This window comes from Stigmatopora argus, chromosome 13 (genome assembly GCF_051989625.1).
Source record: "Stigmatopora argus isolate UIUO_Sarg chromosome 13, RoL_Sarg_1.0, whole genome shotgun sequence".
NCBI classification, from domain to species: domain Eukaryota; kingdom Metazoa; phylum Chordata; class Actinopteri; order Syngnathiformes; family Syngnathidae; genus Stigmatopora; species Stigmatopora argus.
Window position 1 is genome coordinate 17,866,996 of NC_135399.1, and position 22,565 is coordinate 17,889,560.

The 22,565-nt window shown below is 51.6% G+C and overlaps 3 protein-coding genes and 1 non-coding gene across 9 annotated transcripts; 3 read left to right on the forward strand and 1 right to left on the reverse strand.

Moving 5' to 3' along the window:
- Nucleotides 1-15: 15 nt before the first annotated feature.
- On the reverse strand, nucleotides 16-22,497 carry cnga4 (cyclic nucleotide gated channel subunit alpha 4). 6 transcript variants are annotated; one of them, XM_077616907.1, is made up of 10 exons: nucleotides 22,074-22,497; nucleotides 20,742-21,068; nucleotides 2,779-2,900; nucleotides 2,590-2,691; nucleotides 2,413-2,519; nucleotides 1,731-2,314; nucleotides 1,616-1,677; nucleotides 1,432-1,540; nucleotides 961-1,126; nucleotides 16-906 (listed from the first exon to the last, which is right to left on the reverse strand). In XM_077616907.1, exons 3-10 carry the CDS (start codon nucleotides 2,871-2,873, stop codon nucleotides 356-358), a joined length of 1,776 nt encoding a protein of 591 aa, XP_077473033.1. In that variant the 5' UTR covers nucleotides 2,874-2,900; nucleotides 20,742-21,068; nucleotides 22,074-22,497; the 3' UTR covers nucleotides 16-355. The 6 variants fall into 6 exon arrangements, with proteins under 6 accessions (XP_077473033.1, XP_077473030.1, XP_077473031.1 ...); XM_077616904.1 differs by having other exon boundaries at nucleotides 22-906; nucleotides 1,432-1,677; nucleotides 20,747-21,068; XM_077616901.1 differs by having other exon boundaries at nucleotides 25-906; nucleotides 1,432-1,677.
- trnal-caa (transfer RNA leucine (anticodon CAA)) lies at nucleotides 3,851-3,959 on the forward strand. The gene is made up of 2 exons: nucleotides 3,851-3,888; nucleotides 3,914-3,959. It is a non-coding gene; the product is annotated as a tRNA-Leu (tRNA).
- On the forward strand, nucleotides 10,656-12,708 carry olig2 (oligodendrocyte lineage transcription factor 2). Its single transcript, XM_077617364.1, has 2 exons — nucleotides 10,656-10,825; nucleotides 11,621-12,708. Exon 2 carries the CDS (start codon nucleotides 11,638-11,640, stop codon nucleotides 12,565-12,567), a length of 930 nt encoding a protein of 309 aa, XP_077473490.1. The 5' UTR covers nucleotides 10,656-10,825; nucleotides 11,621-11,637; the 3' UTR covers nucleotides 12,568-12,708.
- On the forward strand, nucleotides 14,867-16,241 carry olig1 (oligodendrocyte transcription factor 1). The gene has a single exon (XM_077617531.1). The coding sequence runs from the start codon at nucleotides 15,146-15,148 to the stop codon at nucleotides 15,752-15,754; it is 609 nt and encodes a 202-aa protein (XP_077473657.1). The 5' UTR covers nucleotides 14,867-15,145; the 3' UTR covers nucleotides 15,755-16,241.
- Nucleotides 22,498-22,565: the final 68 nt, after the last annotated feature.

The window sequence follows — 22,565 nt, forward strand, 5'->3', positions numbered from 1 at the left end:
AAGTACCCGGCTGATTGGACCAATCGAAGTGCTTTTGGAGAAAAAAACAGGAAGTCATTTAAGTAGCAAACTAAATGTTTTGGTTTTTTCGTGGACGAAAGCAAAAATTACACGACTGTCATATTTGAATCTAAATAAATAAAAGGATTTTTATTGACTGTTTTTATACAACTCTTTGGCTGCCATTGGCATTGGACTGCTCGTCACAATACTAATTTTTAACTATTGGTACTGAAAAGTGTATATATACGCAATACCATTTTGATAGTAAAAACACTAATAAACAAAAACTAATTTCATTTGATTGGATTCACTCTTCCAGAGTTTCTAAATTTGTGATCGTGCCTGACTAGTGTCACACGGTTTGATCGGTTTCCCAGTCCGTCCTCTGGTTTTCCAGGCGGTCCTGGCCTTCATCTCCGCTTTGGCCTTCGCCCAGCTCGCCTCCATCTCGGCCCTCCCCGCTTTCGGCCTTTTCTCGCCGGTTGGCGGCGTCAGCCATCCCGCGAGGCTCCTCACTGGCAGGCCGGGCTCCGCCCACTCCCGCGGGCCGGCCGCGGCGGGCCGCCAGCCCCGACTCTAGTAGGGCCACGCGCGCCTCTGACTTGCGATTGCTGGACTCGGCCTCCGCCATGAGGCGAGCCAACTTGGTTTGGAGGGCCTCCAGGGCGCTCTCCAGCGCACCGATCTTGGTCTCCACTTGTTGGGCGCCGGCCCCCTCCGTGGCCCCGCCGTCGTCCAACATCCCCATCTTGGTGAGGATCTGCCGGCCCTTTTCCTCGAGGTGCCGCTTGGCCGCCGGGTATTCGGACAGCACGTCCGTCAGGTCTTCTTTGGACAGGCCGAACAGATCGGAGTAGCCGACGCTTCGGATGTTGGCGGTGCGGCGGTTGCCCGACTTGTTGCCTGCGGCGTGGACGCGTCGGTCAAAGTTCCCGCCCCGAGGACAAAGGGGCTTACCTTTAATGTTGAGAATGCTGATCTCTCCGAAGAAGTTCCCCGCGGTGAGAACGGCGAACTCGGTGACGCCGTCGTCCGCCACCACGGCCAACTTCCCTTCTTTGATGATGTACATCTCGTGGCCCACGTCGCCCTTCCTGCACACGTACTCCCCGGGACTGAAGACCTGCACCGTCATCAACACTTTTGAGGTTAACAACTGCATCGCAACCCTACACTTTTCTCAAGATATGGGTTTTCAGAGTCTTTTTTTGACTACTGAGTGGGAAGCTTCTGGACCCGGACAGAGAGCGGGTGCAGCAACATGGAGAGAGATGCGTTATAAAAGAGAGAAACCAACATTAGCTGAGGTCAAACAGAACATTTGACTGGGGAGTAGCTAGACGTTGCGCCGAGAAACAAGACGGGAAGCCGAGTTCAAGTCTGGCAAAGGTAACCGACGAGTTAGCCGGCGGCGAACGCAGGGCGAACCTGTGGCGTTAGCTTGAGCACCAGCTCCTCCAGAAGACTCTTCTCGCAACTCTTAAAGATGGTGACCTTAGAGAGGGTGGGCAAGTGGACGCTGACGGCGATCTCGGTCCTGAGGTGCAGCGGCAGCTGCTGCAGAATCTCGTTCTCACGCATGATCTTCTTGTTGATGTACAGGTGCTGGTACCAGTTGTCGATCCGCTGCCGCAGCTCCTTGCAGATGTGGTGGCCGCGCAGGTAGTTCTTCACCTGGGAAGCGGCACGTCATTCTCCCGCCCGGGGGAGATGGCCGCTCGTCTCACCAGCTCGTGATTGGGGAAGAAGACGTTGTCGCGGTCCCTCAGGCTGGTGATGACGTTCCCCACGTTCCCCACGATGGAGGCGAAGACCAGCACGGCGATGAGGAGGTCGGCTATCATGAAGAGGAAGGCCTCCTCCCGACCGGGCAGGGGCGTGTCGCCCACGGTGGTGAAGATCTGGGCGGAGAACCAGAAGCAGTAGAAGTACTGGCGACGGGTGGACGCGAACTCGGGGCGCGAGATGTTGGGGTAAACCCAGCCGTCGCTCCCGAAGCCGATGTAGTCGGAGAGCGCAAAGTACAGGCAGGCGTTCCAGTGGATCAGCACGAAGATGTAGATCATCAGCTTGCTGATGCGGAAGGTGTTGGGGTACGAGGTCCTGGTCTCCATGCGGTCCAGCGCCTCGTTGAGCCGCGGCGTGCGCAGGAGGCGGTTGATCCTCACCGCGGCCGCCCGGGCCCCCAAGACCAGGTAGAAGAGGTCGGTGGGCAGCAGGGACGCCAGGTCGCGGAAGAAACGCCTGGAGCTCAGGTATCGACTCTTCAGGCGGACCGGGTCTCTGATCAGGATCCCCTGCTCCAGGTAGCCTGAACGCAAGCCCAAAACATCTCGTCTCCTACTTGTCCAACTTTTAAAAGGCTTCCTTGTTCTGCGCTACGGTTAGACCCCCTCCAATTGGACGTACCCGAACGCAGGGCGACGATCATGTCAACGGCGTACATCAGGTCGCACGCGTAGTCCAGCGTCAGCCACATGGCGAGGTAGCGCGTGGCGATGGAGGGGAAACACGTCCTGTCCCGGCCGGCAGCAAAGACACACCTTCACGAGTGGAGGCTACGACGAGGACAGGTGATGCGCCTACCTGAGGATGATGACCACCCAGTTGTAGACCACGGGCGGAACCATCAGCTGGAGCCAAATGTAGTAGAGGCGATCGGCCGGGTCCACCACCCAACTTTGCCAGCTGGAAGCAGGCGAGCAACCGCTTTGGACCTGCATGCCTTTCAGTCTGAGGTGATGATGTTGAAATAAAAAGTAGTGGTTTCCTCACCTCGACGGCTCACCTGGACCTTCTCGGCGGGTCTCCTTGGACCTCTGTCGCCAACCGAGCAGGGCGGAGGCCGTACCGGCAGAAGCTCCATTCATGGTGGCTCTGAAAGTGTGGCCCGGTCACTACGGACGACAAACCAAAACAAGGTTATGGCATCTCCTCCGGGAGCGCCTTCATTCTCTCGGGACATCTGAGGGAGGAGGCGCATCTTCTTTGCAAACGTCGTCATGTTTTTCCCACTTGACCTCAAAGCTTACTTTTTGGTCCAATGACCACTATTGTTCATTTAAATTCCATGAGCAGTTTTTGATGAATGTATGTCTCAACACATTCCCAAAACTTGACACTAAAGGGGCAATCACAAAAAAGATGATTTAAAGTTTACCAAACAACCTCACAAAATGTACACCTATTGTCAAGTTCAACAAGACCTGAAATATAGTATCCATTTTTTGGAAAGGCGTGGTGTCATGTTTGTACGTGCACCTAATCCAATAAGCATGTATAATATGTGATTTTATCCATGTTTACCAAGAAACATTGCAATCGCCGCTCTCAGTCCGATAAAAACAAATACATTACATAGACGCTTTGTGTCAAGAACTATTCGGGTCTGCCTCCGTGAACCACGTGACCTGAGAGCTTAAAAAGTGTCGCAACTCTCTTTCTACATGGCTCTGGATTTGCCGCTTCAGCAGAAGGAAGTGACGCAGAGCGTAGCGTACATGTCCGAGAATTCGTTGAGTAAAATCCAAATACGTATCATGTTCCAAACCATAAAAGTGAACGCATTTGCCACTTTTGGTCCACTTACCACGTCTTTCGAAAACGCACGAACACATTTAATATTGAAAACAATTTACCGCGCTATAGCAACCGAAGCTAGCGGTACGCTAGCACATACGACGCGTCACGGTTGACAACGAAAAAAGGATTAGAATGACTTTTCCAAATCTACATAGATGTACACATACAATAATTTCACTGTGTGGAGAAATACATGTCATCCGTCGTCTTATCAATATTTGGATGATGATCTTTAAGAACGCAAGAACAGCATGCGATGTCAGTTGTCAGGATGGCCGAGCGGTCTAAGGCGCCAGACTCAAGGTTGAAACCTTCTCCTCAAAGGGAATTCTGGTCTCCGAATGGAGGCGTGGGTTCGAATCCCACTTCTGACATGACTTTTTACTTTTTTGCACTTGGATTGTTAAAACAGTCGCATGACTACGTTACTTGGCACAGGAATAAAAAAAAAAATCATCCAAATCTTTACTTTCAAACAAACCAGACTACAGATATTACTTCCAATAAAATTCAAGTTCCATTGAGCAAATTAACAAACTTGGTCACAATTCTTTTTTTTATCACGATATAATATCTATTTCTGCTTTTTATTCTTTTGCAAACATGAATGAAGTGGTACATTGCAGTAACAGGAGACTCGATGGAAAGGAAGTAATACTGTGAGCCAGTCAATGAACTCATAATGCATCTATCATCTTGCTTGAAATAAAACAAATTGTTGTAAAAATGAAGTAAACCATCAGAAAGATGCAAATTCAAGAGGAAGTGACCGAGAAATGCCCCAAATCAACCAATAAACAGAAAGTCACTTGGATGTCCTTTGACACCAAAATGTACAGTACAGGTTGTTTAAAAAATAAAAATAGGAAGTGAGCAAAAATTCCGAATCAGGAAGCTGTGCATAATGCAATTTCTCCTTTCCAAAGCAGATTGGGTCGCCGTAAATTTTGGCAAGCGTCAGGCCAGAGGGTGCACCGTTGCTGACCGTCCACTGGGTGTCAGTCCAACCTGACGCACTTTCATCCAATTTTTCTTGCCATTCACACCGAGAGATGTCAGGGGTTGGCAAAGATAGTGGATCGTGGGATTCGAGTGTGCCGTTCCCATGACTTGGGATGTGTGCATGTGTGTGTGTGTTTGGGGGGCCGGGGGTGGTTGCCGGTGCAGCCACTTTGTCTGGACAAAGGTGAGGATTTGACGCTAAGCTTAGCTACATGTGGGCTGAGTGCTAATTGTTTGTAGTCTCCTCAAGTGCCCGCCCCTCCAGGCCTTTTGCATGAGGGGACTTGAACGTGACACGAACGTCGGCTCCGGACTGGGAAAGTCGTCCGTCCAAACAATGGGGATTTCTTTTTGGAACATTCCAACGTGTGGGGAGGGTCAAGATAGTTGCTACCACCTACCTGCCTGCCCGCCTGCCCGTCCGCCTGCCACCGACTCAGTAAGGAGGCATGGCCTTCAAGGGCCCGCCCGACAAGAAGAGGCGCCACCTTAGCTGCCCCCCACTCAATCAAAGACATCCCCCCCTGCGCACCCCTTCCCAATGTGCTCTTGGCATGCTGATCAGAGGATTAGGACTTTTTGGCTTTTGTTTTGGTGGGGGGCTCCGCTCCAATGAGCTAGTTTTCTTTTGAAGAGCCCTAATTGGAAACGGGACGCCCGTTATGGCCTTGTCGGCATTTTGATGTATTACTCTTCTTTTCCGTCGCTATTTTTGTAAGATCTACTGAAATGGATGATGATGATACTAGATGTCCAATCACAATTCTGCTGTGACTTGAAATGAGTTTGTCGCCTGTAGGCATCCAATCCATTTGCACTGGCATTGAATGAACGGTCGTTTTATTCACTTATGTTGTTATATTGACTATAGAGTTCGACTATTGGATGACTCAATTTACACACACATTCACACAAATATTTCAAATATAAAAAAATGACAATAAATCCAGCATATTACAGACTCTAGTGTGTATGTTTTCTATATTTAAATTAAAAATAACAAATATCTTTCATTTTGATCCAAAAATGTACGATTGGAAAATCAAATGTTTAAAAAGAATGTTGATTATATCCACATATATATATATATATCAACGCTCGTCCCACCCAACGTATCCCACATATGAGATCCCTCCCATCCATCATCAGACCGCCAAAATAAAAGCCTCCTCGTACACTTTCTTTGGCTGGATTATCAGCATGGGCCCCCAAAAAGTTCACTTTCTGATTTGTTTGCGTGGCCCCGCTGCAGCAGAGCGACAGCCCCGAGGGGTCCCCCGCTTGACCGCCCCACCCCCCCAATCCGCCGCCCCCGTCCTCGCTGTCAGCGCTACAACAATGGCGCGGCATTAGCATGCTAATGAGGCCGACAGGTGGCCAGTAGACGGCTCAATTAAAGAGCTCGTTAAACAGCAAAGTAAAGCGACACGCCACACGGCACTTTTGCGCTTCACGCGCAACAAATGAGCGCCGGCGCCTGAGTGACAGCTCGCTCGCGGGAAGCGAGACGGACGTGGCTAACGAGCCCGTTCCGACTTGGCCTTTCACAAAACGGCAAGTTGGCGCCCGCGCGCGCGCACTTTTACTTCTTTATGGTATTCCATTGACGCCAATAGACGTCCCCCTGGTGGACTCGCAATGGATAGAAAGTGACCCACAATCAGAAACAGAAAGTGGGCCAAACTCAAGAGAAGGTGTTGGGAAATGACCCCAAATCAACAGGGAGTGACCAGAATTGTACCAAAATCAACAGGAAGTGAGGCAAAACAGACAAAAAGTGATTGGGAACGACTCAAAATCAACAGCAAGTGACTCTGACTACTTTTTTTGAATGAAATAGCAGATAATGCTCTAAAAAATGACTAAAAGTTCCACCGAAAAGTACAGTCGCGAGAGTAAATGTAATTGGTCCCTTTCCACCGTGCTCTGATTGAGACCGAGGGCTAACGGTGACTGAAACGTGACTCAATATGGGGTGTCGGAGACGGCAAACGAGTGATGGCCGCTGGCGACACAAACTCCAGAGGGGCTAAATAAGGGGCGACGCCCGAGAGGCGTCTTTTGTTGCCCGCCCGTCACTATGTAGGTTAATACCGTGCTAACGGTTTGTGGCCTTGTTAGCGCGACGGCTGAGCGGCGCGGCGCGACCCTCCGACGACGCTCCGACGGTGTGGCCCGCCCGGCCCGAGACCCAGAAGAAGCGGGTCGTCGCGGCTCATTAATTAACGAGCGACGCTCAGCGGGGATTAGCATATTCATGAGGAAGGAGTGGAGGGGGGGAGAGTTTCGGGGGGGGGGGGGCGTTTTGGCGCTTTCGGGGGCCATCTTTCACACACATTTTTTTTGTCCGGCGCCGCTGTCGCCGATTGTGCCGGACGACACAACATAACCCTGTTTGTCGGGCGCCCGCCCCATTCGCCCATTCGCCCATTCGCCCATTCGCGCCGCCGCACGTCTCTGGCTCACAGAACACACGCCCCCATTTTCACAGTCCAGAAAGCACGGATTAAGCGCTAAACTGCTGCTGGTGCTTACACACTCATTAGCATGGTGGGTTACATCTTTATTGTCCTTGACACACGCACGTAGGCGCGCACTCATTTGCAAACACACACACAAACAAGCACACGTACACAACAAGTCAGGAATTTGGGTCACTTTATGTGCATTTGGGAGAATTCCCAGGGGACTTCCTGATGATTTGGAGCCACTACGGGCTCATTCTTGTCACAGACGTAAGGTGAGGGATTAAAATATGATCAACTCTTGACGTGGATAAACATTTTCATAACTATTGGTATGCAGGAAAAATACAAATTGGAAAGTGAGCAGTAATATATCGCTATTAGACGACACTGCCCCAAAATGGCCGACGGGCGCTGACGTCATACGGCTGTTACGGACGGACGTAACATCGCTCATTTGCATGGCTAACATGAATGACGTCAGCACTCGTTACTCTTGTACTTTTGATATCGAATATTATCAATGTTTCGCTGCCAATCCTCGCACTTGTCACGCTTTGGACGTCGAGGCCCCGTCAACACACGAGTTGACGGCTGACAAACTGGCGACCGGGAGGACGGAAGGACAAGTGTCTCGCTCTTTCCCGAGTGTGCTGATCCACTCCAAAGTGGAGGGCCACCCCGATAAAACCCCCCCGCCTTGGCCCCAAAAGACAAGTCAGGTCCTCGAGTCAATTGTCCGCCCGGCAACTGAGGTTAGGAATGACGAGAAGACGGCGGGGCTTTAAATCACGCTCTCTTGTGTGTGTATTTTTTTTACAGTGGCGAAGGATGGAGGGGTTTGTGGGCGTGGTCTCCTGGTAGGTGGTCAGCGCTGACCCGCGCTCGCCCCGTATCCTGTCCCCTTTTCTCCGAGGCCTTGTCGCCCAGACCTCCCTGCTAATTAGCCCCCCAGGAGGCGGCCCATGCGTCCGTGTGACTCCGGCGTCGGCCGAGACGCCATTCAGGACGCGCCCCCCCCCTCTACATTTCACGGCCGCCCCCCGGTTTTGTCCCGCTGTCTCCGTCCATCAATCTTGCCATTAGGGCCCCGTATTACGGAAACCGGCGGGAACGCCCCTTTTACGTCCCCGGCCCGCTCTCATTAACCCCACCTGTTGCTGGCGGCCCCGCCCCCCTCCGAGGCACTTTGGGTGGTATGTTTCCTGTGGGGGGGGACACAAAGGCGCTGTGTTAAGGCGGGCTTGTTTTACAACAGGGGAGGGGCCCATTTGAATGGGGCGATGATGTGAACCGCCCCAACCCTTTCACGCTCCCAAACACCCGCCCGCGGCCCCCGCCCGCGGCCCCCGCCCGCTAAATACTCCCGCCGCGGAGCCTTGCTTTCTGCCGTGGCTTGGACTTAAGTCGTGGGCCGCCATGCCACGGACGTTGAATCCGTCCGAACGGATTCAACATTGAAATGTAGTAGAATAATATACATTTGATTTTGCCCTTCATGTATGAAGACGCCTTCGTTTCACCATGACAACCAGGTCGCCAATTATGGCGGCGCGCGTCTTAGCGGAGGAATGCTAACGCGTCTAATTGTCCGCCTTTGGCACCTTGGTGTCAATGGCGGTTTGACGAGTGGCGCCGCCCTGCCCTGCCCTGCCCTGCCTTGGCCTGCCCTGCCCCGCCCTGCCATTAGCTTGCTTTCCACCATCCCACCAACCCCCCCCCCAGCATGTTTCAGCGCCACTGACGGCACCCGACGTCCATTCCCTTCACACTTCATATTCATCTCACTTCAAATTGATTTTGAGGCCATTCCTGGCCACTTCCTGTTGATTTGGGGTGACGTCCCGTTCGTTTGCCGGTGACGAATTGGACGCCCAGCGCCGTCAACGGGGCCGAAACATGGGCATTCTCAGCCAATCCTGTCTTGAGGGCCATTTTAGGGGTGACTTTCTGTTGACTTTGGGCCAATCAACAGTGAAAGTTTTTTTAAATGTTTTTTAATCGTTATTTAAATGAATGTGAAGTGACAAGCCGCCAATCAAATGGATGGAAATATCTATTTGGGGCTACCGTTCAAACATTTCAGCAAGCAAAATGGTTCCGCTTGGGTCAAAGGTCAACACCATCTGGTACGGGTCCAAATCCAGGTAGGCTTTACGGGTAATATTGCCAAATACGGGAACCGTTAGGAGAAATTGGGAGAGAAATTAGCGCCGCTATCAGCCGCTAGCTGGTCGGTGGCCTTCAATGGTGGTTCTCCCCGCTATATTCACCCGCACGCTGCTTTGTCGCCACCCCCCCAAGCGGCTCCCCCCCGTGACCCTTGAGGATCAGAGACCGGCTTGTCGAAACATTTGTAACATTTGGCCAAAGCAAATCTCCGCCTGTTGAATTGAAGCGAGGCGCAAAAGGAACAAAGTGGGCGCCCCCTCCCCAGTCCCCAGTCCTCAGTCCCCAGTCCCGGAGCGGGCCGCTCGCACGGTCCGCGCCGTGGGGCAAATCCTCCTTTTCTGTGCCGGCGGCCAGATGGGGTGGCGGGCGGGCAAGCGGGTGGGCGAATGGTAGCTGAGGGAGGGAGGGAGTTAGAAAAGGAGGGCTTGCTTGTTATTGAATAGGGCAAGCCATTCAATTTGTCACGCCAGCTAAAGAGCTTGTAAGCTCCCCATTTGGACTAGGGCAGCGCGCAAGGCCGGACCGCCACTTAATTAGCTCCTAATAGCGCAAAGCCCCCCCACTCCGCCCCCCCTCAAAGGGGCAGCGGATCGTTTTAACGTGGCGGCCAAAGAAATGGCGAACGCAAGCGAGTCCCGCGCGGATTAGCCGGGCGGGCGGGCGGGCGGGCCGCCGGCGCATTGTGTCCTGCCATCTTTTTTTTCTTTTTGTCCTCCTTCTTCCCATCTGGAATGTCAGCACTCCATCAAACTGGCACCTCGCCCACACAAAAGAACAAATCTCGGGGTTTCGGGCCCGGTCCGACGCGTCCCGACGACCACGACGACGACGACAAAAAACAATATTAGATTAGAGTTAGCGATGTTACTGTGACGGTTGCAAAACAAATGCGTTTGTGTTGCATTCCACTCAAACGCCCCAAAAAGAGGAAAAACCTCGGACCGTGACCAAGTCCATTCTAGGCCATTTTCTAGGCCGGGTGGGGGTCTATTCGCTTCCAAAACCCTGCAATTTGGTGTCACTAGCCGTTGATTTCGGACGATTTGGGGGCCATTTGGTTGATTTGGGGTCACCACTTTGCTTATTTGACTCACTTCCCGTTTTGCAGCCAACGTTAACTTTAGTCAAAGTGTAATCTCAAGCGGCCCACCACCACCAAGCACCACCACCACCATCACGTATGTCATTTCCGCCCCAAACCAAAAGAGCAAAAGACGGACGGAAAGCCATGGCTACCCGGGGGCGACGTTTGGCTTGAGGGGGGGGGGCTTCCTTCTTCTTGTGGTCTACGTATGTCATTTCACTTATGGAAAAGAGCTACTCTTCCTTCTCTCTCTCTCTCTCTCTCTCTCTCTCTCTCTCTCTATAAGCAGTTGATTGGTTGGTGTTGAAGGTCCCGGTCCCCCAACGGCCCCCACGCCCAAACCTCCCCCCACCCGCTCCCCCCTCCGTATAAAAGGGCGCCAAGCCGGGCAGGCGCGTCGCTGTTGCAGCTGTCACGCGCGGGAGGAAGTGCACGCAAATTGACGTGGCTGGCTCGGATCGTGCGCAATTTGGACGTTTTGGACGCACGGAGAACGGCGGCCGACCAGCGACGCGAGGTGAGTCGGTGGCGCTCTTTTGGGGGGATTTGGACCGACAACGTGTGCAAGAACGCCTTGTTTTGCTTCGTTGGAAATGAGCGCTTTGTATTGTTTCCGTGCTGTAAAAAAAGTTCATCCAATATAGCCAAATAGTGTCAAATAAATATCCCCAAACTGAAATAGTCCAATTTACAGTGACATATTAGTGGCTCTGCCGAAATTTGAGTTTACGATATATCGCAATATTTGACTGAGCGTATTGATATTTTACCCAACGAGATTATTTACATTGCCGGAAATGTCTTTTTGACATTTTCTTTTGGAATTCCGCTAACGACGGCCCTTATTTTAATGTCCATTCATTTTTGCACACACTTTGATTTGAATTTTCATTCGTCTATTTGACATTGAATTTCAATATTGCGTGCCCATATATTTTTTAATTAATATACGATGATGAATTTTCTGCACAAAAACAATACATGCGACCTTTCCATCAATAGAGTTTACGTGCTTACGCTCACCACAATGGTGACTATTTGCCGATATTACTTTTAGAACGACAAACGCTAAACAAGGTGAGGAATATTAAGAGATCAAGTTTCCCGATGTCAAGATTCCATCAATAAAAGCATGACAAGAGTGACTTGACTGCACCACATGCTAAAGTGAAAGTAAAAGTAGCGTAGAAAAACGAAAGAAGACACCGACCGGCTGCCGTCGGCCAAATGATTGCGTCCAAAACGCCATTGTCAAGATGGCGAAGGGAAGCTCCATTTATTTATTCTATTTTTTTTCTTTTCTGTCTCGCAGGTGCCGACGTAAGCACGATGGAGTCGGACGCCAGCCGAGCGTCGTCGCCGGAGGCCGAGGCGGTAGCGGACCGCCGTCGGCCCTTCCCGCGCCGCTCGGCGCACGGCTTCCCGGGCGCCGTGTCGTCCACCCAGGGCGATTTTCCGGGCCACGACCGCCGGCGCCCCCACGCCCAGCAGGGGCCGGGGCCGCGGCAGCCGGCGCACGGCGGCGGCGGTGGCGACGACGACGACGATGACGACGACGAGCTGTGCGGGCTGTCGGGTCTGTCGGATCTGGCGGAGCTGGCCCGCGCCGCCTCCAAGAAGGAGCGCAAGCTCCTGTCGGAGAACGAGCTGCAGTCCATCCGGCTGAAGATCAACAGCCGCGAACGCAAGCGCATGCACGACCTCAACGTGGCCATGGACGGCCTGCGCGAGGTCATGCCCTACGCGCACGGGCCCTCGGTGCGCAAGCTCTCCAAGATCGCCACCTTGCTGCTGGCCCGGAACTACATCCTCATGCTCAGCTCCTCGCTGGAGGAGATGAAGCGCCTGCTGGCCGACATTTACGGCAACGGGGGCGGCGGAGGGGGAGGCGCCGGAGGCGGAGGCGGGGGGAGCGCCATCGGCGTCGCCGTCGGGGGACCGACCGCCGTGGCCCACCACGGCTTTCACGCTTCCGTCCACGCGCACGCCGCCGCCGCGGCCGCAGCGGCGGCGGCGGCCGGCTCGGCGGGCCCCCACGGCGTGCATCACCCGCTTCTCCCGCCGCCTCCCCCGCCGCCGCCCCCACCGCACGGATTGCTCAAGCCCCCCGCGCACCCGCACGCTCACGCTCACCCGGCCGGCCCCCTGCCGGGCGGCTTCCAGCACTGGGGCGTCGCGGCCGCCGCCGCCGCCGCCGCCGGGATGCCGTGTCCGTGCAGCATGTGCGCCATGCCGCGCCTGACGGGGGAGTCCAAATGACAGCCCCGCCCCCCCCCATGTAAATATTGTACAGTTGACGTGCACGCGCTTTTCCTGTGTGTATTTTTGTAAGAAACGAATGAACGGATATTTATTGACACGTGACTTGCATGTGATTCCACTGGAAAATAAAGGCCAAAATATGATGAGAGCAAAAAAAAAAGGACTTTTTGTGTGTGTGTTTTGGGGGGGAGGGGGCATCAAACTAATGACCATTATAATAAATCATTATCTTTGCTTATCGGAAGAAAAAAAACTTCAAATATGAGCAATAATTATATTTCATAACTAATAGTTTTTTTTACTATCAAAAAATATTGGTCGAATGAAATGAAAAGGATCCATTTTTAGTGAACGACTCGTCAGTCTTTACTTTTGTCGGAGTAAAAATGAGCACAAATTTGTCAAGCTATCCGTTGCAAAATCATATCTAGCATTTGTTTTTTTTCTTCTTCGCGCAGCCGTCGCTATGAATAATACATTCCTAATTATTACCATTTGATACCCTTGTTTTGTGTATAGAGGTCGCAAAACATTTTTGGCAGCATGAATATTCAGCGCAATATTTGCTCTGGTGTCATTTGGAAAAGACGCAAAAGGGGAGCACTTTTTATCTTATGCAGATCGGATCGCATTAATACTAAAATCAAATGAGGGGGGAAAAAGGTGCTTGTTGCGCACCAGCCACCATTTTTATAACATCTTTAGCATTTCATGGATTCCAAATAAAATGAAATTCTGATTTTTTTTCTAAATCCTAATTCATGTATCTGTCATATTAGACACTTTCAAATAGAATGGAATAAATGATCATTTAACGTTTCATCACTACGCAGCGATTCCATCATTAAATGGCATATGATTCAAGAGCAACATTTAAAAATATTTACTGCGAAAAACGACGTGACATTTTTCGCGCATCTTAATTCTCTCCTGCTATAATATCATATTTTGAAAAAATAATCCATGCTTCAGTAGGAACCATCTCATCCGTTTGAAAAATGCCTTGGATGTCTATTGCCGTTATTAAATCATTCATATTATATTAATAATACATTATATAAATGATTTGATAGAGATATCTAATGAAAACACACATCTGAGGGCCGTGGGGCTATTATTATTATTAATAGTACGTCATATAAAGGATTTTGAATAAAGATATTGAAACATTTGAGAGATGAATAATAAACTATTGAACGCTGTCAACGTTTGCAGAGAAAATCTTTTAAGGCGCACGACAGAAATATTTGAAATATATAAATGAAAAAAAGAGTCATTTATAAGTACGCACACACACACAAACACACAGACACGCACACGCCTGAAATTGCATTGGACCGCAATGCGCGTTGACTCCTGGTTGGGTCATTTTTGGTTTTTTTTTTTTTACATTTGGGATCTCTTCCTTCCTGTTGATTTGAGCGATGAAATGGATTGGACGTCTAACGGCAGCCATTGAGTGGTGAGCGTATGTTTTGACACGGATCAAATCATCTTTGAGGGAAACCTCGGAATGCCGGCGGCGCATTGACCTGACTTGGACTTGTCTTTGACGAAAATATACAAGCGAGCTGGCTAGCTTTAGCTTCGCCCACGCCATGGCCCATTTCAACATCTCTTGCTTCCATTTGCAACATTTTGCTTGGACAGCAAGTGACTTCAGGCAGGCTTCTGGCCGACCACAAGAGGAGAGGAGGTGCTCCGTCCGTCCGTCCGTCCGTGCGTCCATCCGCCGCGTGTCCCACCCAAGCGCTCAAAGGACGGATTGACTGCGCTCCTTTCCTGTCACCGTGACGACAGGAAAAGATGGGACACTGGGCTCTTTTAGTGCCCAGGTGCCCACGTGCTTTTGGATGGATTCAATAGAAAGACCCCCCCCCAGGCCCCCCCTTGCCCCCAGTCGTCCGGCGGATGCGGCGGCTTTTCTATTTGGATGGCAGGTGCCCCTTTTTTTCTCCTCCCCCGGATCCGACGTGGGCCGGCCGTCCGTCCGGCCGTCGCGCCCCCCTGGGCCGGGGCCTCCGCAGGTGGCCGCCGGGCGTCGCTCCAGACAAGTCGCCTTCTGTGAGCGTCCTTTTGGTGGGGGTCAATGCGTCTTTTGACTTTTTTTGAAAAGGCCCCAGCGTGTGAACCGTCACCTGAACGGTCGGGCGGATGGGCGGGGTCCGTCCGTCCGTCCGTCCGTCCGTCTGCGCGACGGCCACTCCGAGGGCGGCCGTCGGTGACGCCGTATTTCAGACATTTTCGCGCGGCCAAAACGGCAGGAGGTCGACTCTGCCAAAGGCGGTCACAGGAAGTGTCTTCTTTTGGATTGGGTGGGTTTCAAGAAAAGTGAAGAAGACCCCCCCTACCCCCCGCCATCGGGTTCCTCCCCTTGTCCCCTCACCGGCACGAGACAAGAAGTCCTCAGGGAGGAGCCCTTCAATTAGATGACTTTCTATCGTGGGGTTGCCACACTTGGGCGCATAGTGAGAAGCCGCGACCCCCCCTCCCTTCTGGCCAGCGACCCGGGGAGGAGATCGGGACGGACCTCCTCGGAAGCTTTCCCCGTTTCCGGAGGGGTTCTGGACCAAAGATGAACGCTTTCCGACCTTCTCGGGAAGGCCGGCGCGGACACGAGGCTTCGCGGGATTCCGCGGCCCGCCCCGCCGCGCCGGCCCCTCGCCTCCACCCGCCGGGGGGCCCCGGGGGCGGCCCGTCCAGAGCGGCGCGGGAACTCAGCGCCGAGGAGCAGCGGGAGCTGAGGAGGAAGATCAACAGCCGCGAGAGGAAGAGGATGCAAGACCTCAACGTGGCCATGGACGCCCTGAGGGAGGTGATGGTGCCCTACGCCCCGTCTTCGGCACCCTCGCGCGTGCCCCTTGGTTCCGGCCCCTGCCCGGGCCCCGGGCGCCGGCTCTCCAAGATCTCCACGCTGGTGCTGGCGCGCAACTACATCTTGCTGCTGGGCTCGTCCCTGCAGGAGATGCGGCGGCTGCTGAGCGAGCTGGGCCACGGCGCCGGCCCCCGCCCCGGCCTGCTGTCGGGCCCCGGGCGGCCCCTCTTGCCGCCGCCCGTCGCTCTCAAGTGTCCCGCCGAGGCCCCGCCGGAGGTGGCGCGCTGGGTGGTGGCACCGCCTTTGTTCTGCCCGTGCGTGGTGTGCGGGGCGCCCGGCTCGGCCCCGCCTCCCAGGTTCCCAAAGTGACGGGCGTACGCCGTGCGACCAGGCGGACCGACGCCGAGCGCCGAAGCGGACGGAGCCGAGGCCTCCCAAAAGGAGCCTAAGGTGGGTCTAAAGACAAAGGGGGGCGGGGTCCCTCCAGAAGAAGCCGGGCCCCATGGGAGGATTAAGAGGGCCCGCAATTGAGTCCGACGAGGGCGACTATGGACGAGGGTACGCTGGCAGGTTAGCTCCCTTGCTATCAGGGCTACCTTTTGGTAGGGGTCACTCTTTTTCTCATGTTCACCATGGAAATTGAACACAAATGAAATGGAAAATGACTTCTTTTCTTGACTACGGATGATCTTGTCTTCATTAAATATTCTTGTTCCAGAGCGAAAAGGAAATGGAACTTGATTACAATGACAATGACATTAGGATGTAAAAATGATTGTCAAAAATGATTTTTTTTTCAAAATCAATGAAAATGATTCCATGAAGGTTTTGAGGTGAATAAATGAAAATGATCGTCTCCAAAGGTAGAAGTGGTCCCTTCATTGACGGACATGAAAGACAGATCCGTTGGTTGATCCCCTTTTGGGCAATTGGCCTCACGTATGAATCAGTCACCGTAGGAGGATTTTGGGGCACTCTTGGTTGGCTCACTTTTTTTTGTTTTTTTTGTACATTTGAGATCTCTTCCTTTTGATTCGAACGATTAAATGGACTGAACGTCTAACTGCAGCCATTGCGTTAAAAGGCTAAAAGGTTTTTTGGGGGGCCGAGTCCCGTGGTCATGAACCCCCGCCCCCGAAGGAGGCCTCGGCGTGACCTTTGAACCCTCCACGGCCTCCGGAGAACAAGGAGGAATTCCTCTTGGGGTCGCGCGCGCTTTTTGTGCGTGCCAATTGAGCGAGCCGTTTGGCGGGCAACCTCGTCCACCGCCGCTCTCCGGGTGGGGAGTCGGCTAATCCTCGGGGGGGGGGGGGACGCCTCACTTTGGCAACATCAAGCATTCTTCCATGCCTTGAAAAAGTCAAAAAAAACTCAAATCGTTTGCTCCGCTCCCATCTTGTTCATTTTGCTCAAATGCCATCGAGTGGGTGTCATTTCCTCGTCCGCCATTTCCCTCGAGGGCGGCAGGGATGCTAATCTTTGTTTTTGGGAGGCCGGTCGGCCGTGGGGAAGGTGCAGGGATGGCGTCTTGGTCCCGCACCCATCTGACCGCTCCATCTGCTCGCAAACACGTCAAGGGCAAAGCCGAAAGGTCGGGCGGCGTGCGGGTTGCAAACTGGCTCTTTTCAGGTGCGCGCGTGTCTGGACGCCGGCCACCACACTTCAGCGCCGGGCCGTTGGAGTCGGGCGCTGGCTTTGTGCTGACCGGCGGAATGTCAAGCCGTCAAAGCAAGGGCACGGGCGAGCCGGAGAGCGAGCCGTGACGTCACGGCGTGCCGCGGCGGGCGGCAGCTGCCGCGTCCTCCTTAGCATACATTAGCATGTGTCAAAAGCTCACGTGCCGCCGCCGACGCGCGTGACACGCCTGCTAAGTTTGCCCAAGCGGACGAACCTAGGCGCTCCTATCCGTTCCTCCGACCTAACCCTCAGCGGTTGATTTGGAGACAACTTCAAGATTCATTTCAAAGCACTTCTGATGTCCCTTTCTGTAGATTTTGCATCACTTCCTTTTGATTTGGGCTCACTTTCTCTTCCTGATGATTTTTGGGCAATTCTGAGTTGCCATATCCATTCACATCCTGTTATTTTAATGCACTTACAGGTTGTTGTTATTGTTGCTTTTTTACATTGGGGAACATTCACGTTGATTTTGGGTCAAGAATGTAGAATTTAGGGAGTGAGATGTTTGCCGTAAGAGGCCAGCACGGCGGAGGCAAAACAGCGGCGAGCGCCATCCGCCGGCCCCCCCGCGGGGCCGGACAGACGCGGCGCTATCGGGCCCCTGTCTTCGTTCCGGGAGGCTTGTCGCGCTCACACTGTGCGACACGTCGCGCGCTAATCCTCCCGCGGATGGGCCTCGTGTTCCACGGCGGAGGGACATGGAGAGAAGGAGTCCATCTGGCCCGCCGGACGGATTCCTCTGGACGTCACGCGCCGTCAATGGCCCAGAAAGCGGGGAATATTTGCGACGGGCCTCCGACAAGTACGAGGAGGGAGGGAGGGATGGAGGGAGGGTGCCTTGGCCCCGCCCCCTGGCCTGCCCACATAAGGCGTCTGTCTTCTTGTGCTGCCTTTTCATTTGTTTTGATAGAAAAGACAGAGGAGAGCGTCTGTCCCAATGCTGGCCGACATCTTTTTTCCTCTTGACAAACGCGTCCGTTGTGCCACCGCCGCCGACTCAATTGGGCCATTCTGGCCGCGCACGTGACGTTAGCATCTGCTAGCGTGGCCGCCGTTTCAAAACAACTATTTGTTCAGCAGGGGGGGGGGGGACGGATGGAACGGTCCTGCTCGCACATTTAGTTTTAGTGTTCATTTTGAAAGGAAAGTATCTTTCGCAATTCTATTCAGGTCCAAAAAAGAAAAGGGGAAAATAAAAGAACAGCAAAAACAAATCACCATCATCCTTTTCTCAATCTACTTTGATTTTTGTTGATTTATAATAGTAAAGTCTTTTTTTTAAATACCTAGGTGTCAATTGTGCAATACTAGGAAAAACAATTGAGCTTTGGGATTTTTATTCACCATTAATTTTATTTCATTGTAACGTTTATTTATCCGTTTTATTTCATTTGACTCATTTGAAAGAATAAAATACACTCATTTTGAAATGTATTTCATCTCTTCCTACTTTTTCAACTTTTATTTTATTGGCTAGATTAAAAAGGAAGCAAAAAGGATCGACTTTTAAGAATGAAAAGCCAGGAGGCGAAATAAAATGGAGCGGCAAAGCATTTTTCAAACGGCCGAGTTGCTCCTTTCAACTCGGTCCTCATTTTGTCTGGCGCTAACGACTAAATAAACGACAAGTAAGCATAAACGGTAAATATAATAAGTCGCGGCCAGCCACGCCGAGGCGCCGGCCAATTAGCTGTTGTGAGACCTGATGGGAATGGGCGTTGCCCGCCATCAGGGGGCATCGTGGCTAATTTCCCTCAGGAGAATGCGCGCACACACACACACACACACACACGACGTAGCGTTTGCGGTGTTGTCACAGTGTCGTTTAATGAGGGCTTGTTTTAGTTGACATTTCCACACAATTAGCAGCCGCCATTGTGGCTCCAACTGTGGATTTGCGCGCATTGCTTTTCTTTTTGGGCCTGACTAAGTTGAAAGGTCAGCGAGGTCAACGGCGGACGGACGCATTTGAAAGACGGCACCCGGCGCGTCGGCCGCTGACGTCAGGGCGCCTTGCGTCACGCTCACGCGCAAGCGAGCGGTGCCGGCCGGCCGACCGACCGACCGACCGGCCCGCACGTCCAGCTGCCGCGCACAAAAGCGCGCTTGTTGGGCCTGGCGTGTCGTCACCTCGTGCCTTTCTTTGTTTGTTTCTTTTTGGCCCGGCGTCATTTTGCAAACAAATACTCCGATTTACGTTCACATTACTGTCTTTTTTTTGGTTTAAACTAGTTTTTGTTTCCTCCCCGCGTGTATTTAATAGAGTAAAAGAAGCGTTTGTGACGGTAGACGATATCCCACACGCTAGCCCGCTATTTAACGCTACCCCATGTATTAAACAGGCTGAAAGAACGTTTTTTTTGCTATTTTATGAATATATTTGACGACAATAAAGAGAAATGATTGTAAAAATGATATATTTGCAGCCAATATTTTGGGGAAAATATTTTACAGTCATTTTTGAAATTTACAGTATTTTTTCCCAGTCTATACGGTGATCCAATTGATAGATTTATCAGTATATTACCACTGCACTTTTCCTCCTTTTTTCCTCTCAATGCTTTTACAAGATTGTAAAAATGACATATTTGCAGCCAATATTTTGGGGGAAATATTTTACGGTCATTTTTGAAATGTACAGTATTTTTCCCAGTCTTTACGGTGATCTAATTGATCGATTTATCAGTATATTACCACTGCACTTTTCCTCCTTTTTTTCCTCTCAATGCTTTTACAATAATCTATAGTTCTTCTGTTTGGGATCCCCACTTTCTCTTTTTTTGCAGCTGTCAGCGGAGCGCAGAACGTCAAAGATGTTTTTAGTTTGAAGTCGGCGCTCGGGCATATGCGGCGCTGTCACGAGGCTCCGCCCCCCTGGTCCTGGCTACACCTGATGGGGTCTCAGGAGTTTCTGCCTCCTCATTAGCAACTATTTTTTTTCTATGCGTGTTTGTTCATTGTGTCTTTCTCTAGCCGCACCCACCAACCCCCCCCTCGGCCGTACCCCCCCTCTCCCTAACAGCCACTAATTGTCATCATAAGGAAGCGAGCACTGTCACAACTGGAGAACAGGCTGCAGCGCAACGTAGCGCACGGCGTGCCCCCGGAGGACCCCCCGGGGGAACCGCAGCAGATCAAGGCAATGAGCAAGTGTCGCTAATGACTGGATCAAAATCCACACCCGGCGAGAAAAAGACCACGCCATCCCTATCGTAAACGAGGACGTCAAATAGCGGCGCTTAAAAGTCAACTGATTTGGGGGCGTCCTGGGGTGGGGTCACGCCCTGGACATTTTCTGTTGATTTTTGGCACGACTCTGGGCCACTTTCTGTTCATTTGGGCTATTTTGGATCACTTTCTGTTCATTTGGGCTATTTTGGATCACTTTCTGTTGAATTGGGGGCTTGTGGGGTCACTTTCTGTTGGTTGTGGGGCACTTACAGGTCACGTTCTCATGAATGAGAGTGATTTCAGGTTTGTCATTTTTGGGTCACCTCTTGTTAATTTGGGGGCATTTGCAAAAATCACACAATCACAAAAAAATCCTGCATTCATCAAATCCCTTCCATAAAAGCTCATTTGTGAGGGCAAAAACAGCACTACTTTAGCAATCAAATACGTATACGACATTGGCCAACACGGATCAGTCAAGGAAAGTCATGAGACACGTACTCACCGCACCTCGTCGTCGGTTGCCGATTCCCCTTAATTAAGCCAGAAAGCGCCTTGACGGACATCTGCTCTCCGCCTGTCATTCGGGGGGGCCGGACGGGGCCGACCCCACCCGTCCGCCAGCCGTCGCCGTCGTGGTCGTGGGGATGGCCGGCGGCCAGGTAAACGTCGGCCAGATGGTCCGGCCTCGGCCCCGGCCCGGCCCGGCTCGGCCCGTCGCCCCTCCGGACCGCCGGAAACGGCGGCGCGGGTGCGACCCGGCCGGCCCGCCCCGCCCCGTCCCGCGTCAAACTCTGACAGCGGGCAAACAACGGACGGCCGAGCGGAGCATCTGTAAAAGAAAGCATCATATTTGACCTTGTGTAAGTGGGACTTTGCTTTTAGATGCCTCTACCACAATAATCGGGCAACAGTTAAATGAGAATCACCCATAAAATAGATAAATGAAGCCCCCCAAAAATTATATATATATATATATTTTTTTTAGTAACTGACTAAAAGAAAATCTGAAAAATACTGTAAACTGACAACAATAAAATACAATTATATTACCATGTGTATTCATACACTAGTACGATGCCCCACTTAATTATCATAAATGATTCACAAACATAGAACGAAAGGACAGAGAAAAGTCCTTTGGAGGCCAGCCGCTCAAAATGGATTAACATCTAACCAGCCCTGCCATTTTAAACGAAGTGTACGTTCATCCTTGTCAATGGGAGGCCATTGGATAAATATTAATCGTAGAGAGATGCTGATATTCTCGCCCTCAACTTTTCTTCTTTTTTATTTCCTGGCATTTTGTTGGCAAAGTGCCTGCGCTTTTCCCCGGTGTGTGTTTGTACGTGCCCAGCGAGCTGTCAGTTTTGCGGTGGAACGTGCCAAGAAGAAGAAAAGGAGGAAAATATAACAAACAAACAACAACAAAAAGAGTACATGTTGACCTTCTTGCCACTGGGACCGGGCTCCAACAAAAAGTACACACACGCACACAATTTCATTTCAGTGCCATTGGCGGCGATACACGTCCGTTTGAAATGGTTTAAAAGTTTCCAGTCGCAAAAAAATTGGTAAAAATCGATACTGTAATTTACAAATGCGTTTCCAAGGCGGTACTCGGGCGTCCACTACAGGCTGAAAGCTGTGCGCGCCTGCCCTCTACTGGCTAATTCGTAGCCTAAAGCTAACACGCGCACCCTGAGCTCGCAAGCTGCCTCCACGTTCTACATCAATAAAAATGTTCATGAACACATTTTTAATAGCTATCACTCTACGCCATTATCCATGTGTCAAAACGACGGCAGAAATCACGATAAAACTTCGTTTTCCTTACCATATACATTCTTGGTTCGCTCTCCAGCCATTTGGTCGGCTAGTCATTTGAAAATTCTCCAAAATTCAGCTATCCAGAGTAATGCAGTGGAAAAATAGGAGTTGAGCAGGCATTCGCTAGCGTTTTTGACTCATAAAAGCAGTATTAGCGTCTCACGTTTGTGACTTTAGAGTTTATAGTACGTGTACACTTGCTAGTCCCGCAGATAGCTACTAGCAATTTGGGCCCGCTGCTAGCATCATTGTTGTTATTAGCACGTGCCCCGGGATAACGTTAATTACGCTGCCTTCACGTGCTGTAGGATAGAAGAACTTTAGCATCTGAAACAAAGGGTAATTACGAGTGCGCCATGTTCATTTGATATCGTTTCTGTACAGACATCGATTTCCAGCCCAATGGACTGGACGACTATTGTCGTCAATTGTTTTTTGTTTGTTTGTTTGTTTGTTTTAATCTCTATTGCTCTCTTTTACTAACGCCCCCAAACACATT

Coding starts and splice junctions, on each gene's coding strand:
- olig1 (XM_077617531.1), top strand. CDS start 15,146: ATGAACGCTTTCCGACCTTCTCGGGAAGGCCGGCGCGGACACGAGGCT.
- olig2 (XM_077617364.1), top strand. CDS start 11,638: ATGGAGTCGGACGCCAGCCGAGCGTCGTCGCCGGAGGCCGAGGCGGTA.
- cnga4 (XM_077616904.1), bottom strand. CDS start 2,873: ATGAATGGAGCTTCTGCCGGTACGGCCTCCGCCCTGCTCGGTTGGCGA. Junction 2,520..2,589: donor TGGGTGGTCATCATCCTCAG/GTAGGCGCATCA, acceptor CGGCCGGGACAG/GACGTGTTTCCCCTCCATCG. Junction 1,678..1,730: donor TCTTCCCCAATCACGAGCTG/GTGAGACGAGCG, acceptor GCCGCTTCCCAG/GTGAAGAACTACCTGCGCGG.